General features: G+C 41.2%; 5 protein-coding genes across 5 annotated transcripts; 3 read left to right on the top strand and 2 right to left on the bottom strand.

The window, feature by feature from the left end:
* The first annotated feature begins 581 nt into the window (after positions 1-581).
* On the top strand, positions 582-1,377 carry BDF20DRAFT_292671 (uncharacterized protein). Its single transcript, XM_053075119.1, has one exon. The coding sequence runs from the start codon at positions 729-731 to the stop codon at positions 1,290-1,292; it is 564 nt and encodes a 187-aa protein (XP_052939222.1). The 5' UTR covers positions 582-728; the 3' UTR covers positions 1,293-1,377.
* Positions 1,378-1,592: 215 nt separating this feature from the next.
* Positions 1,593-7,683, bottom strand: BDF20DRAFT_952515 (SNF2 family N-terminal domain-containing protein). Its single transcript, XM_053084883.1, has 5 exons — positions 7,071-7,683; positions 6,800-6,971; positions 6,566-6,700; positions 6,290-6,487; positions 1,593-6,222 (listed from the first exon to the last, which is right to left on the bottom strand). Exons 1-5 carry the CDS (start codon positions 7,386-7,388, stop codon positions 1,772-1,774), a joined length of 5,274 nt encoding a protein of 1,757 aa, XP_052939221.1. The 5' UTR covers positions 7,389-7,683; the 3' UTR covers positions 1,593-1,771.
* A 74-nt stretch (positions 7,684-7,757) lies between these two features.
* BDF20DRAFT_292612 (GWT1-domain-containing protein) lies at positions 7,758-9,791 on the bottom strand. Its single transcript, XM_053075118.1, has 5 exons — positions 9,486-9,791; positions 9,056-9,421; positions 8,348-8,974; positions 8,001-8,150; positions 7,758-7,938 (listed from the first exon to the last, which is right to left on the bottom strand). The coding sequence occupies exons 1-5, from the start codon at positions 9,588-9,590 to the stop codon at positions 7,786-7,788; spliced, it is 1,401 nt and encodes a 466-aa protein (XP_052939220.1). The 5' UTR covers positions 9,591-9,791; the 3' UTR covers positions 7,758-7,785.
* Positions 9,792-9,946: 155 nt separating this feature from the next.
* Positions 9,947-10,521, top strand: BDF20DRAFT_998407 (ribosomal protein S25; the record flags this gene model as incomplete). The annotated part of the gene is made up of 3 exons (XM_053085458.1): positions 9,947-9,955; positions 10,032-10,320; positions 10,394-10,521. 3 exons carry the CDS (start codon positions 9,947-9,949, stop codon positions 10,441-10,443), a joined length of 348 nt encoding a protein of 115 aa, XP_052939219.1. The 3' UTR covers positions 10,444-10,521.
* Positions 10,522-11,103: 582 nt separating this feature from the next.
* On the top strand, positions 11,104-16,909 carry BDF20DRAFT_904750 (uncharacterized protein; the record flags this gene model as incomplete). The annotated part of the gene is made up of 12 exons (XM_053083076.1): positions 11,104-12,534; positions 12,633-13,295; positions 13,958-14,122; positions 14,194-14,308; positions 14,385-14,780; positions 14,891-14,962; positions 15,058-15,260; positions 15,325-15,676; positions 15,753-15,999; positions 16,076-16,212; positions 16,323-16,694; positions 16,719-16,909. 12 exons carry the CDS (start codon positions 11,104-11,106, stop codon positions 16,907-16,909), a joined length of 4,344 nt encoding a protein of 1,447 aa, XP_052939218.1.
* Positions 16,910-17,086: the final 177 nt, after the last annotated feature.

The raw sequence follows: 17,086 nt of genomic DNA, 5'->3' as shown, positions 1-17,086 counted from the left end.
TTGAAAAACTTTATGCTTCCAACCATTTGTGCTACCTAAAAACGGGGTTGAAAAAAAAATATTTTGATCGATGAATGATAGCCCGAGAGAAATGAAACATACAAAAAAGAAAAAAAAAAAAAGAAAAGAGTAAAGCGGGCATTTTTTCTTTTTCTTGATAGAGATAGAATGGGCATCCATTCTCCATGTAAGCTTTCTTTTCTACTACAAGATGACGAGGAGTGCCTCAAAGACCCACAGACATGGATAGAGAGAATGCCCAGGTGCTTACCCTGCACTCTTTCCACAGGCAACAAAAGGTGACTCGTAGATCGTTCGATCATGTTGATAAGCGCGGGATAAAGATTCTCATTGGGGGGGGGGGCGGTGAGCACTGGCAATGAAGAAGGACGCGTAAAGAGCGATGGAGAACTTTTGCCAGGTTCACAAGACATGCCCAAACTGCTTTCTACAATAGATCTTCTTTCTCAACCATTGTCTGGGCTGATCTCTAGACGATGCCTAAAGAAAAACTCAAACCCGTGCTCTCTCTCTCTCTTACAGAGACACTCGTTAAACTGGGTGCATGAAAAAATAATCACGGATATAATATATCAACGCATTGCACATCATGTTTCTATAACAAAACACAGTATAGTATTCAAAAACACTGATTGAATGCCTCTTTTCTCTATTTCTTTTTTGATCCAAACGATTCCCAACATTTCTGCTTTTTTTTACCCTTTTGAATGACTTATAAAAATTCCATCATGGTGCCTCATGTAGAATACCCCTGTTTGGCGTGCAACTACATTTGTGATAACCCTTCGCAAATCCTCCATCATTACGAAAAAAGACACAATATCGATTTGGAACTGAAGGCCGAAAATGTGCACGCAGAGGCTTTTGAGCCGCAATATGGCTGTCCTTTCTGTCCTTATTGTTGTGAGCGCGATGTCGATTTGATCCTCGTCCACTATGAGGAGGCGCATGAATTGTACCTACGTTTGGAAGGGGAGGATGTCGTGGAAGACAAACGGGCTAAAATTGAAGCCACCATCAAAAAGAAGGCTCCCTCCACCTCCAAAGCCAAATTTCATCTCGCTGCGGCGGCCGCCGCCGACGACAACGACGACGACGACGAAGAACAAGACATGCAAGACCAAGAACAAGAGGCCCATTATTCTAAAAATCGCAGCAAAAGCCCACCTCGCGTCATCGATAGGCAGCACTATCGCATTTCCGGTGAGATTCTGCGCAAAATGTACGAGTTGACAGAACTGATGAAAACCGTTTTCTATAACCATCAATGATCTACTTTTTTTCTTTCTTTCTTTCTTTCTTGGCTTCTTTCAAAAGACGCCTATAAACAAAACAAGAGCCACTTTTTCTTGGTTCTGCCTTACTTGGTATTGTCTCTTTTTTCACATCATTTACATAAAAGAAAGGCACCGGCTTTTCTCTTTTTTTCAACTCTAAAGAAATGCTTCCCCTCATTGAAAGGACAACAATGTCATACATTCTCTTCAAACGGACACATTATAAAAAGAGACAAAAGTGTCCACATCATTGCGTTTTTCCTCAATATAAAGTACAAAACAAAAGAGTCTTTTATTACAAACAAAAATAGATTTGCTTTTTTTTTCTTTTTTTTTTTTGAAAAAGAAAAGAGAGAGAGATATATGTATTGAAACAAACACATCATGAAAAGAAGAGATGTATGTAACAAACAAATCATGATTTGCTTTTTTTCTTCATTTCTACTTTTTCTACCTATTTACAACCCCATCCATCAACGACGTCGATCCTCTTCTCGCCGCGACCGAGAACTCGATCGTTGCCTACTGCTATGACTGTTGCTGCTACTACTATGACTACTACTACCCGAAGAACGGCGGCGATGGGAGGAGGAGGAGGTAGAGGTGGACTTGGGATGAGAGGAGTGAGGGTGCAAAGGCGAGGGAGGTGAGCGCGTCTGTTGTTGACTCGTACTCGTGCTACCATTGCCATGGTGTGCATGAGGACGATCCGTGGGGGACGGAACAGGCGTCGCATGGTGGTGGCTGCTGCTACTGCTGTTGTTGTGTTGCGTCGTGTGCTTGGTGGGAGACCGCGAGTGATGCGATCGTCGACGATGGCCGTGTTTCGAGGGAGACCGAGAGTGATGAGGACGACGTCCAGAATGCCTTGACACAGTCATGGAGGGCGATCGAGAACGTTGGCGTCGACGACTATGACTATGCCTCGAAGCCGAGCGAGAACGAGAGCGTGAGTGCTGATGATGCGTGCGATAATGATGATGCTTATGATGATGATGATGATGTCCTGAACGCCTTGACGAAGAAGGAGACACGGAGCGTGAGTGATGACGACGGCGGCTGCTCGCATGCTTTGTCGTCGACGAGGGGGATGGAGAATCGCGCCGCCGACGAGAGGAGGAGGGGGATGGATCAGCCCGATAGCCTGCTGCATGCTTGGATGGAGGTGAAGGCGTATCAGGGCTGGTGCTTGCTTGCTTCGTGTGATGATGTGTCTCTGCCTGCTGACCATCGATGGCAACGACTAATTTGTCATACACATTCATCAAGTCCTTATACGTCACATTGAGGCCCGGCCAGAATCGTGTCGTATAGATCCACAGCTCACGTTGCAGGTGGGGATGTTGAGGATGTTTTGCCAATTGTTTCTTGATATGATGGCCGATGGTCAACATGCATTCTTTGATAATCTTTGTTTTTTCTGTACCTTCTGCTTTACTCGAATCGTTTTTCAGACGTTGTAATTCTGGCTTGACGGGTCGCATCAATGCATACGCCATCAACTCTTCAAAGTCCTCGTGATTTTTCTTTGGTATCTTGTTTTCTTTTTCTGGTTTTCTGCTTTCCATGCTTTCCTCCTCCTCCTCCTCTTCATCACGAGACTTGCGTTTTCTAATGGCACTCGGACTAACACTACTTTCCGAACGGATCGATGTCGAACGACTTGGCTGCTGCTTTGTTAAACTCTTTGTTCTCTTCATAGGCGATGATTTGTCCTTTATTGCGTGAGCTGAATTTCCATCGGATTTGGCATGCAGCGATGGCTGCTTTTGCTGTTGTTTCGCATGGGGGCCTTTCTTCAGAGAGGCGGTGAGTGAGATGGAGGCCGAGGAAGAAGAAGAAGAAGAGGTCTTCTTCTTCTTCTCTCTCATTTTCTCTTCCTCAGCCAAGATCTTCATCATCTGTTCTGCTCTACGTACAAGATGAATTGCTTTAGGCGTCTTTTTCTCCTCTTCCTCATTGTTATTGATGAAGAATTTATCCGATAAGCCTAACGGAGTATCCTTCTGAATCGCTGGCCAAGAACCAAAACCATGCGTATGCACACCCACCAGTAACATGGCATCCTCTTTAGGTCCCCAAGCACAAGACCACCCCTGAACACGTTTTGCTCCAAGTGAAACACGGAATTTGAGTCGGTCAGGTAGGGCATTCAGACGACGCGCCAATATCTTCATATCATGCTGACGTTGCAGAATCTGTCCCGCATTGACGCTCTGTATATCACGCCATGTGAACAAGATGGCCTTCTGCTTCGTATGACGAAGCTCGCCAATCAGCATATCTTCTGTAATCTCGCCGTCTTCCACAGGGAACGCGTGGCTCGCGAGCGCTTGTTCACGTACCTGCGTCCTGCATTCGTCAATAAGCTCATTACTAAAGTCAATGATCACCTGCTTATCATGCTGCTGCAGATCAAAATCTTTCGCCACTTCATCGTAGCGCGCACCCACGTCGCCATATTTGAGAACGGCGCGGACAACGGCTCGTCGGTCACGTTCGGTAAGCTCGTTGCGTTTGCCCGTATTCTGTCGCTTACGACTGCTGCCTGAGCCCGAGCCATGACCACGCTTGCGTTTGCCACCATTCGTTTGTGAGCCTTCGTCGTCGTTGATGTCACCGGCATCTTCGTTGTACTGAATGCGGCCCTTTTTAGCAGCCCGTTCAAGTAAACCAAGCTGGTCTTCTTTGGCTTTTTCTTCTTCTATCTTAGCACGCTCTTCCGCTGGAATAATCTCATCCCACGTCAAGTTCTCGGCCGCATAATCTGTAATTCGGAACTGTGCTAAAAAGTCTTCTGAGCCAAGCGCGCTGCTGTCTTGGTCATTGAGTGTTTCTGTCTGCTCAGCACGAGCTAAAATATCATCCAAATCCATCTCTTTCATCGTTTCTGTATTGCCCGTCGACTCAAACATGTTTTTCGCACCAAATTTCAAAACAGCCGACATCTCGGCTTTGTTGAAAGGGAGCTCTCGGTTTTTGCCTGTCGCTGTCGTCAACGTCTGCTGTTCCAAAAGGGAAAGCCCAGACGTATCCATCTGTTTGATGACACAGTATTCGAGCACCATCTTTCGTTTGGCGCGTTCAATGATGTCTTCCTCCATCGTGCCTTTGGTCACAAACCGATACACGTTGACAGATTTCGTCTGTCCAATACGATGGGCACGCGACATGGCTTGCAAATCGTTCTGAGGGTTCCAATCCGAATCAAAGATAATCACCGTATCCGCTGTTACTAAATTGATACCCATACCACCCGCTCGCGTGGACAGCAAAAAGACAAAGTCAGGACTATTCGGTGCGTTGAAATGTTCAATCGCCTTATTGCGATCTTCTGGCTTCATCGAACCATCGAGACGTTGAAAAGGGTGGCCTCGTAACGACATGTAATCAGAGAGAATGTCCAGCATCATCACCAATTGCGAAAAGATAAGCACACGATGACCATCCGTTTTCAAACGTGCCAACAACTTGTCCAGCAAGACCATCTTTCCAGAGTTTTCAACAATCCCTTTCAGTTGAGTTATGCGACTATTGGAGGGTGTTTCAGCATCTGGGAACAGGAAAGGGTGGTTACTAGCCTTTTTCAATTCAATCGCAATGTTCAACCATTGCTTTTTCGCACCATCTGCACCGGCTGAAAGCAGTTCAAAGTTCTTGGCCAGAATGTGTTTATAGTATGTCTTTTGTAGTTCGCTCATCTCTACCCGGAGAATGCGCTCGGTCTTGCTAGGCAGTGACTTTTCAACATCCTTTTTCAAACGACGCAACATGATCCTGTTAATGCTCGAATGAAGTGCCTTGATTTTCTCTTCCTGGTTGGCATCTTGTATATCCAGGTCAAAGTTGTATTCGCTCAGATCCATACTGGGCATTAAGAAACGCACCAGCGCCAGGAGTTCCTTGATATTGTTTTGCAGAGGCGTACCCGTGATCAGCAAGCGGTTGACCGTGTGGAAGCTCGACAGCACTTCATATAACTGAGAGTCGGCGTTTTTCAGACGATGTGCTTCGTCCACAGCCAAGTACTGCCAACGAATCGAACCCAAAAAGTCTTTATCTTTCAGGACAATCTCGTACGTGGTGATAATAACATTCAATTTGATGCGTTTGGTGCCAGGAATGTAAAATTCGTTGTTACGAATCACCTCTCTCGCCGCCTTATTGCCAAGGTAAGCAATCACGTTCATTTGAGGAGCCCATTGCTTGAATTCTTGCATCCAATTGTCAGAAGTCGATAGAGGCACGACAATCAAGAAAGGGCCATACAGTTCGCAGGAGTGATACAGCGTGTTTAAGAAACTGATCGTTTGCACAGTTTTACCAAGTCCCATCTCGTCCGCCAAGATGCCATTTTCATTTCGACACCAGAGCCAGTACATCCAGTTCACACCATGCAGCTGGTAATCACGAAGTTCGCCTCCCGTGATGAACGACGGCTGGGTTGTGAAGCGTGCATAAGCTGGTCTTTGACCTTTCGGGTATGTTTTTGAACGGTGTGGAATATGAACGTTCTGTTCTCGGTCTAAAAAGTCATCAATTTCAGATTGATAATCGTTGGAGATAACATCAGAATCTTCCCAGGTGCATTCGTTGTAATGAAGTCGCTTCCATTTCACAAAGTATTGGATGTCAGGTGGAGAGCCTCGCATAGCGATAATACGCTCCACGGTCTGCCAGTCTTTGATCTCATCACGCAGTCGTGAGAGGTTGATATCCTGCTGTTCAATTTCTTCTTTGGTTGTTTCGCTGTGTGAACGGAATGACTGCTCTTCGTGCATCTTGTTGATATAGTTTTCAACTTTCCTGAAGCCTTTGAAAGAACTCAGGAACCTATAATCATCCCAGGTATCATGCAAATGGGACCATGTTTTCCATTTGATTAGGTATTCTATATTTTCTTCTGGCACATCAGGGCCGTCTTCTACGCAAGAGATGTGAAGCAATGTCAGTACAAATAAGTGAGCATGAGGAGGGAGAGGGATATTTACCATAGCCGTCTTTTCTACGGTGATCTAAAACAGCTTCAATGACTTCGCCCTCTTCTTCTTCAGTAGCAGCGGGCGTGTAGGCTTGTGTGAGTTCTTCCTCGTCCTCATCGGACAAGCCCCATAGACTATCTTCATTGTAATTTGTAACTTTACGCGTACGTGTTGAATGCCTTGAATAATCGCTGGGTGAGATAGAACCTGGTCAATAGAAAAGAGGAATGAATAAAAGACAGACAAAACGTTCTCATCTATTTTGCTTATTTCTTTGAGACTTACGTTTGGTATTATGAGTTTGCTTTAAGGATCGATTTCTACGCTTTAGTCTGCGCTTTCTATTTACAGACGCTCCCCATTCATCATCGGATTCTTCTTCAGTGACTGACTCTTCTTCACTTGCATCGATTTCTGTTACTAACAATAAAAAAAACGCAAAAAAGAAAAACAACAAACAAACAAAAGAGTGTGGGTTACACGGAATATTAGCAACAGTCTAAAATGTTCACACCTTACCTTGTTTTTGAGCTACAGTTGAACGTCTTGTTGATTTTCTGCTACTGTTATTGACTGGTTTTCGTTTGATGGCTGGTCCACCGTAATCATCGTCATCAGAGTCATTGTCTGGTATTTCATCTTCATCTGTTGTTGTATAGGTTGTATCTTCTGAATCAAAGGATTGAGCAGGCTGAAATTATAAAAGAGGGGTAAAATCATTTGTTATTTTTTAGAATTTTGGATTCAACGTATTATGTAAGATGAATTTTTATTTTTTTCTATACTTTACAGTGATACTTTTGCGTTGTTTTTGTCTCGCTGAGCGTCTTAGGCAGTACAACTCAGGGTCTAGGTAGGTATCGTCTGCAATGTTGTCGTTTTGCTGTTCAGTACTATCGTTGTTCAAGCTACTCAGGTCTGCTTCTTCTGATGTAACTGATAGATTTGAGGGTGAGCTTTGTGGACTCAAAGCATTTTCATCGTCCGTTGTATCGTCCATTAAATGGATATCTACTGATGTTTCGCCGTTGGGTGCTCTATTTATAATCACATCATCCGATTCTGATTCTGTATCTGTAAAGATATTGTTGCTCGCATAATGGTTCATGCTGAAAAACTCTTTCTTTTTTCAGTTAAGATAGAAATGAAAGTATCAATGCTGGTAAAAATATCACAAGGAATAAGAGAACTGGGTTCCGCTTGTAAAAAATAAATAGATATAGGAAACGCGTATAATGGAAGAATGTACACCTTTACTTAGGCTAACTGAGACGTTAATAAGTGATAAATAGAATTAATAAATTAGAAGACTTCACTGTGTTAGATATAAGGCAAAGAAAAGTAAGCACTTTTTTTTTTCTCTACACACACAAGTTAAAAAAAAAAAATAGATACAAAAAAAGAGAGCGAAGTTGAAGAAAAAATGAAAAAAACCAAAATTTGATGACTGCTGTATTTTTTTTTTTTTTTTATTTTTCGCTATTGTTCATTCTTTATAAACTCAGTCAGATCTTCACCCTGATGTTGTATCGCCTCCATAGAACCCAAGGCACAAGAGTGATAACGATCAAGTAACACACATTAATAAGCAAAGCTGAAAAGTCGTCCATATAGAGTGTTCTGATACTCAAGTTGATGGCACCAGTTAGCACGTTAGCCTTTTGAAAGAAGAAAATGAGAACATGCCCATACTATTCTATTTCACATGAATGCTTCTTACCAGCAGGAAAGTAAATAGCCCGTTCATGTTAATAGCATCCAAAAAGGGTGGCTTCAGAGTACTAGCGTTCATTTTTAATTCTACCACAATAATACAGCTTAACAGTGTCAAATTGAAGGCGATAACCCAAAAGATATAGGGTAGGTTTGCCTACATAAAACGAACAAAGGGTAGTGAGTATGAAAAGTTGGGATCGAAACATTCTTTGAACCCTCCCTTCTCCTTTCCTTTCCATCCCTCCCACTCAGAAAAAATAAATAAAAAACTACTGAGTACCACGCGTTGATGCCCATCATCGAACTTTTAAAGAAAAAAAAAATCGAATGAGCAGCCTCGAAATACTTTACCATTCTTCTTGATACGTAATCATTAGGCATGAGGAACACATATGAAAAGAAGCTTAACCACATAAGCAAACTGTATACGGTTAAGTGAGTTAACTTTTGGTGCAGATCACCCTTCTTCTGCACGTAAAGAACTTTAGACAACCCGGATACTGAGATGTTTTCTTGGAATAGGATTACACCACATTGTAACCCAAATAAAAAGATGGAGAGATAGCCCAAAAAGCTGCAAATGCCTTCTTTGTTGGCACTCAACAAATCTGTTCGCGCCGCGTTCAATATCCAATCTTGCAATCTGAAGAAAGTCAATGCCCACTGATATAAAGTAGCAATCAGAACTCCCAACACTGAGAAGGGTGCAAATTTCCTAAGGAACCCAAGTACAGTGACAAACGGTGGTAAAAATCCCAACGTGAAGAAAAAATTCCAGTGTAGTCCATATTCTGAGGTGTGTTCTTGATAATTCACGCTTTTCGTTAAAAACAATCGTGCAAAACCGAGCGCTAAAATAGGCAGAGCCGATCGGAACGAATTCAAAAAACTTTTGTAAAATGAATTGTGTCGGTTGACATAGGCTTTTGAGGCTACGACGCCCGAAGAGAAGACAAACGAGCCGACACCTATGTCCATCTAGTAGGCGGACCAGTTCTTTTCTCTTTTAGTCTCTCTCTCTCTCTCTCTGGCATGCTTTCACTTCTCATATTATGTTACCAATGATGTCCCGAACGTTTCGACTTTGGCAAATCGTCGTGGAAAAAATTGAAAATCAACAGCCAATATAGCAATGCATGTCATAATCATCAAAGCACCGCGATAAACCGTTAAATAAGGCTTATGCTGGTTAACAGGAGTCACGCTTTTTTTCTTTTCTTTTGCCTCCTCCGCCGGTGTTGATGTGGACAAAGCCTTGATAATGATAGCTAGTGTAGCGATTCCAATTGTAATATAGGACACGTAATTTGATGCTATAGTCATACACAATAATATGGGCAGAGCATAAATCAAAAACTGTACTGTAAACATGTTTGGCTTTATCTTGTTCGATTGTAATAGAGAGATCCAAAGCATATGCGAACTCTAAAAAAATGATAAGTATCTGCATTGTCCGCAACTTGAGCCGTTGTACAGCTTAGATTATTACCACGAAGCAGCCACAAAGCATGTTAATTTCTAATATGCTCCCACCGGTGCAGTTGGCTACATGTGCCTCTTTTGCTAGTTTGTATTCTTCTTCGCTTATTTCCATTCAGTGAGCACTGAAATTTGATATTCATGAAAAGGGGAACACAACGAAATCTTTCAATTACAAAGAGGAAAAAAGAAAAAAGCGGGAAATCAAAAAGTGTTCGGAGAAGCCCTGAGAAGCAAAAACCAACCCAGCACACAGCGAACTGGGCGAAGAAGGAGTGGGATGGAGTATATGAATTAGCATTTCTGGAGAACCTATTTTGAAATCTTCCTCAATAAATTCAAATGGTAATGTGCATGCCAATATCACACTAAAAGGGAGACATCTACGAATGGAAGATGATGGATGGATCGATCGTTTAAATAGAAATGGATGGATGAACGGATGATAAATAAAAAAAAAACGGATGAATAATGGGATGGGTCACCAACTGATTGAATTTATGGAAACTGACCTTCTTGCATTTTCTCAATGCTACTGCACTGATTCGTAATTTAGGCTAAGAAAGACGTTGCCGGTAAGCCCAGCTCCTCATCTGGTGGTAAGAAGGCTAAGAAGAAGTGGTCCGCCAAGAAGGTCAAGGATAAGGCCAACAACATTGTCATGCTCGACAAGCCTACCTACGAACGTATGATGAAGGAAGTTCCCACCTACAAGCTCATCTCTCAATCCGTCTTGGTCGATCGTCTCAAGTTGAACGGTTCTTTGGCTCGTCTTGCTATTCGTGAACTCGAAGCTCAAGGTTTGATTAAACCCGTCTCTCGTCACCACGCTCAAATCATCTACAGTAAGTACATACTTTTTCTTTATTTCATTATTTTGTTCTTAGACTGTGGTCGTTAACCCTTTTTTTGCTATAGCTCGTGCTACTGGCGATGAAAAGAAGGCCGCTGCTGCTGACGAAGAATAAAGTGGGACGCATTCGTTATATTTCTACACAATTGAAGAAATAAACTATTCTTATGAAACACTTTCAGTTCGAATCAAATTCTAACAGATGCATAGATTAAATGACCACTAGCTAGTGTTGGACAGATTGAGACTTTTTTACAGTGTTACGAAGCGGAATGGAGCTTTTCTTTTATTATTTTTTCTATTCGCGTACAAGAACATTGAGGATCGATGATGGCTGTGCCAAAAATAGTAAGTTCTAACTGTATCTGCGTATAAGACAATATCGTCAAGTGTATTTATACACTGGAGCTTTTGAGATATCGTGCTTCCTTTTCTGATTGTTTTCTGGAAGAGAAAATCGTGAATAATTAAAGAGGTTTATGGGGCGTCTTGCCATCGGTGTATTCAACAGAAGACACGGCATAGAAAATCATACCCAATCTAAGCATCTTCCAAGTCATATGCGGCGCAGATGAATTGCTTTGAAAAGATTGTGTAGTAGCTCTTTGAGCAATGTACGTTCTCAAAAGAACAGACATTACATCATATTGAATTACCGCCATTTTTTTGTCCTGCTGCTTTATGTATTATGAACAATGCTTTCTGCAACTTTTGATTTTTTTTTTGTTCAAGCATCACCCCTCAACTTAGCAAAGTTGCATCTTCTCGCGAAAAGATGACACTTTCCGTTCCAGGTGAACAGTTTATCAGGACTTTGAGGCAGTATTTAGAGGCAAACGAGGGACGACTTTTGTTGCCTCAATCAACATTGAATTTGTCTCAACCTCCACCTCCTGTTGTTGTGAGAGAGTCTGTCGAGGATTCTCCAAGTCTAATTCGAGCCTTCACCTCACTTTGGTCTTCTAATGCATCAGACAACAGATCACTTTCGGCGCGTTCAGTCTCGTCATCATCAATGAATGACGCTTATAATAACAGTGCACGACAACGGTCGAACCCTTTAAACACTATACCCTTTCCATATATGTCGTTGTTAGGCGCGGCTTCGCCTGAAACAACGGCTATCGCCAATATACCCTACATACCGCAACGCTCATGTTTGACTTTGGATATCCACTATTTATATTTCTTACTTGTGCAATTTGAACAATTGGGATTAGAAGAGGGAGGAGAATCTCCTTTACCTGTCCCAGCGAACGGTCTCGTTGAAACTGAAACAACATCAAATATGACTGAAAATGCTCATGTAGATAGAAAGCCTCCATCGATAATGTCTGTAGGGTCAGTTATGTCGACACTGTCTCTTTCTACCGGCTGGCAATTTTGGTCTAATAAAAAATCAGCATTAGCAGCAGAACGCCCTTTACACGAGGATATTATTTATATTCACCGTTACCTAAGCAAAGTTACATCACTTCGATTACATATGAATTTAATGGCAGATACTCAGGGAAAACGTGTCACCAGTCAGCGCACCATTCGTGGCTATGAACAACCTTTATCGCAAGATGGCTCCATCGTCCTGCCTTTACATTGTTTTAAAAGCTTAAAGTTCCTAGAACTATCCAACACGAGTCCTCGTTGTGTTGATTTGGATAGTGTACGACCACAGTTGACAAGCTTAATTATCAAATCAGGATCAGTTGATAACGCAATAGATATAATAAAGGTACCAGCAGCACCCGTTTCACCATCTGAAGCAACCATAGCTTCTGATAAACAAAGCACACTCTCTTCTTTGTGGCCGAATCTTAAAATGCTATCCCTCCAAGATAACAGCTTAACCACAATCGATGATGAGCTCGTCCAGCATATTCGAAGTGTAACGCATCTGAATTTGTCTAGCAACTTATTAATTGATATACCATCTGCATTATCCCTACTCTTCAATTTAACATCCTTGAATTTATCGCACAACATGATATCATTTATAACGGGCATTAATACAGTGCTAGGGAATATTCAAGAATTGGATCTGAGAGGAAATCGGTTAACAGTATTGGCTGGCTTAGATCGTTTATGGGCTTTAGAAAGGCTCGACATACGGGATAACCGTATCGAGGACAGTGCTGAGGTTGGCAGATTAACTCCATTACCTAATATCCATGATATATGGGTGGAAGGAAATCCCTTTACCAAATTGCAGGTAAACCAAATAAGGACTCCCACCCTCCCACCCTCTTTTTGTTTAAATGAGAAAGTAATCCTATTGCTCACATGTTTCGCTTTTCGATACTGTATTAGGATGACTATAGAATTGAAATATTCAATGTATTCAAAAAGAATGACCTTGACATTCAACTAGACGGTACAAAACCAACATTTGCTGAACGGCGCCGTATCAAAACACCAGCACCCTCTCCCAGCGCATCATCCAATACTGCTGCGGTCAATATTGTAAGAAAACCGGACGATGTTACAACGACGAGTACAGCAACTACTGCCACGAAATGGCCAACACCACAAACTACGTTAGAAGACAAATCTGTCGATTCATCTGCAAAAGCAAACAAATTAGTCAGAGCCAAAACAAAGAATAACAAACGGCAGGTTCGGTTGGGACAGGCTAAAACCAACGGAATACCTGAAGCTGCTTTTGCAAATTCGGAAGAGAGCAGCAGCAACAAGAAACATGTACACCGATTAGCAGATTTGGAAGATGCAGTTCAATACGATGCTAAGGTGGCAAACAAAGCAACTTCTGTTCAATCACGGAAGAGTAAAAAGAACACTAAAACAGCTGAAAAATCCTCACTTCTCGGTTCTTCGGACCATGCGTCCAACGGTAATTTAGCGACGACAAATGGTTCTTCGACAAACTCTTCAGAGGCGTTTAGAAAACGAATTGAAGCGATGAGGAAGGAAGCAGGTACTGAGTGGCTAAGGGTTTTACAAGAGATGGATGTTGTAAAGAAGGAACCCTAGGTTCACTGATCATGGATGGCAAAACCAATCCGTTTAAACACTAAAATAATTTTGTACATTAACCTTTCATATCAATAACAACATTCAATTTTAAGCAAGAAAAGCTTACTTATCACCTTCACAATAAGACAGCTATTTATATACACAGCTTTCCCTACATTGACATGTTAACAATTAAATAGAAAAGCATCATGCCACTGAAGGGCTACAGGTTTGATTCTTGTTTCATTCCAAATGCTTAAAATACAATGAGATACCTTCTCTCCACTTAATGTGTATATGGTTTGCTCGAAATAAACGTAAATAACCCCCTAGTGAGATGCTTTTTAGTTGTGACGGAATGCCTTCAAATATACGTTGACGTGTTTTAAGGAACATTATGTGATGGTGATGGTACAACTTAATAAGGTTGAAACTGAGCTAAATGTACTCAGAAAAATATACAGCTGTGCAAACTGCTACTAAAAAGCTTATAATAGCAGTGTAGGCTATATTGTAACCACAATCCAGGATTTTTTAAATTCTTGTTTCCCTTTTGCCCTGACTACCTTTCTTTCTTTCTATTTCTCAACTTTTTCATCATCTTTTATTCGATTCCCTTCCTACCTTTTCCTTTTTTTTTTTTGTAAATGTTATAATAAAAGAATACACTGATGAAGTCGTTTGTACAAAGATTCACCTATAACCTAGCTCTGTGGATTTTCAACATTATGTTGACTATTTTCTTCAGAGAAGTGAGATCAAGAGGCTCACACAAGATACCCAAAGAAGGGCCAGTTATATTCGTTGCTGCTCCCCATGCAAATCAAGTGAGTTTTGACATTTCAAATGTTTTCCCGTGTAGTTTATGGCGTACTGATCCGAACTCTTCGAACCAAAGTTCGTCGATCCTATTATCCTTATGAGAGAATGCCGAAGAAGTGCTTCATTTTTGATAGCGGAAAAATCAATGCATGAAAAAGGTATAGGGACCTTTGCCAGAATGATTGGTGCAAGTAAGGGAGTCTTTTTATCATTTATTCTGCCATCTGTCTTGCTCCTATATCTTGACTCACATTCTTCCCTATCTAGTTCCTGTAATACGTCCACAAGATTTAGCAAAACCAGGGCAAGGCCGAATCCAATTATTGAATCGTAAAACAGATCCTCTTCGAATCACAGGCATTGATACCCAATTCACCAAACAATTACGGCCCAAGGATTCAATTGTTTTACCTAAAGGTGTAGGTGTTTCTGAAATAGACAAGGTTATTTCAGACACTGAAGTTTTGATTAAACGAGAATTCAAAGAATTGAAAGCTTTGGAAGTATTGACTAGGTCAGAAGGAACAGCTTATAAATGCATGCCCCACGTCGAGCAAGACAAGGTATACAAAGCGGTCCATAAAGAATTGAACGATGGCGGGTGTATCACCATTTTTCCTGAAGGCGGAAGCCATGATAGAGCTGCCATGTTGCCATTGAAAGGTAAGATGACATATTCTTCGAAAATCAGCGGACGAATGTATTTATCCAAGACAATAACAAATACAACTTTATTTGCTATTGTTGTTGGGGATTGATGCAAACATTATCAGCCGGTGTCACATTGATGGCCTTAGGCGCCATGGCGAAATATGACGGTTTGGACGTCAAAATTGTTCCTTGCGGTAAAAAATAATTTTGATTTGCGAACAGACAGATCAAAGAAAAGCTAATTTTTTTTTTTCTTTTTTTTGTTTTCAATTCCTTTCTATGTATTAAGGTTTGAATTACTTTCATGCTCATCGCTTTCGATCTCGTGCTGTTATTGAATTTGGAAGTCCAATCACCGTTTCTTCTGAACTCGTACAGAAATTTAAAGCAGGAGGCGCGTCGAAGAGAGAAGCCTGCTCTACGTTACTGGACAATATTTATAATGCTTTGAAAACAGTTACAATTAATGCGGGAAGTTATGAGACACTTATGGTAGGAGCAAGAAGAAAATTCTATGCCATCATATCAATTCATTCATTTATATTCTATCGCGTAGTTGATACAAGCTGCTAGACGATTGTATAAACCAGCCCATACAAAGTTACACTTATCACAAGTAGTGGATTTAAACAGAAGATTCTTGATCGGATATAATGTCTTTAAAGACGATCCCAAGGTGAATGACTTGGAACAAAAAGTGATGGCTTACAATCAGTTGTTGAAATACTACGGCATCAAAGATCATCAGGTGAACAAAACGACAACGGAGAATAATGGTCGACTCTTGTATCTATTAATGAAGCGTATCTCGATTCTCATCTTTTTGGGTTTATGGTCCTTTCCTGGCGCTATTTTGAATCTTCCCGTTGTTATTGTTGCTAAGCTCATCAGCGAAAAAAAGGCAAAAGGTAACGCAATATCAAATAATTATTTGCATTTATTATTGAAGAATCGCTCACGCAAATTCCACCCTAAATTCAACAGCTGCCTTGAAAAGCTCAACAGTCAAGATCGCAGGACGTGATGTGTTAGCAACTTGGAAATTGTTGGTTGGCTTAGTATTAATACCCACATTATATGCAACCTATAGTTTGGTCATGTTCGTCGTTGTACTACAAACTGATCTAGCATTTAAATGGAAGTTACTCATTCCATTTGCTGTTTGGTGTTGTTTGCCATTTGTTTCCTATGCGAGTATGAAGTTTGGAGAAATCGGCCACGACATATTCAAGTAAGCTATCTTTTCAATCGGGCTTCTTTCAATACCTACCCTCATTTCATATTGACACAATGATTGACTTTTGTAGATCAATAAAGCCAACAATAATGGCACTCATGGACCCGCAAGGAGCGGAAACCCTTCGGCAAAGCCGTGAAAAACTTTCAGTCAGTATAACGGAACTGATCAATGAGTATGGGCCCAAGGTATTTCCCGATTTTGACGGTAAGGGCAATGTAATACTATTTTGTGTATCAAGATGACTTAATTGCACAACATAATCTAATAAGAATTTTAACAATGCTAACCATTTATTTTGCATCTTTATAATGCAGCCAATTATATCTCAAGATCCATCGAAATATCACCGACTACAATCACTGCTTCCAGTCGTACCACCAGCACTGGTAGTTTATCTTGGACTTCGGCCCCAAGCAAATTACCTAAAATTGCTAGCGGTTTCTTCCAGCAAGTGACACGTATGAATTGGTTAGATGATAAGAACATCTTCAACTGGACCAGAACAGATGACTCGGACATGGCTGACGATGTGTTCTTCTTTTTGGACAAATTCTATAATAATATAAGTGGACGTAGTCGTAGTGGCTCCATAAGTGGCGGTGAATCTTCTCGCAATAGAAGCCGTTCCAATAGTATTAGTAGCATTGGAAGCAATGAGGGATTTATCAAAGTTGAGGCAATGACAAGTATGCCTAACCATTCAACTACAGTCCATCAAAATCATACTGCGAATGGCGAGATAACCGAAAAAATCAGCGAGGAGAGTGACAAGCAACTACGATCAAGACGAAGCATTTTCCGCATAGATGATATAGAAGAAGATACTGAAGAAGTTAAGATCGGTACCTTTCCGAAGGAGGGATTAGTTGAAAAGCTATTAGATGCTAAAAAGGACGTGTAATGATGTATAATAAATAAGTTCTTTGATCTGGGCTGTAGTAGGAATAGCATTAGAACTCCCTCGCCAACAATTGTGGTTTTTTTTTTTTTTTTTAACTTTACCCCAGATTTTTTATATTTACTATTCTAAATTGTTTGTAATGTTGCGTTCAATTTTCATAAACAACCTTCGCAAAAG

This window comes from Mycotypha africana, assembly GCF_025528875.1.
Source record: "Mycotypha africana strain NRRL 2978 chromosome Unknown BDF20scaffold_2, whole genome shotgun sequence".
Classification (NCBI taxonomy): Eukaryota; Fungi; Mucoromycota; class Mucoromycetes; order Mucorales; family Mycotyphaceae; genus Mycotypha; species Mycotypha africana.
This window is presented reverse-complemented; position numbering and strand designations above follow the sequence as displayed.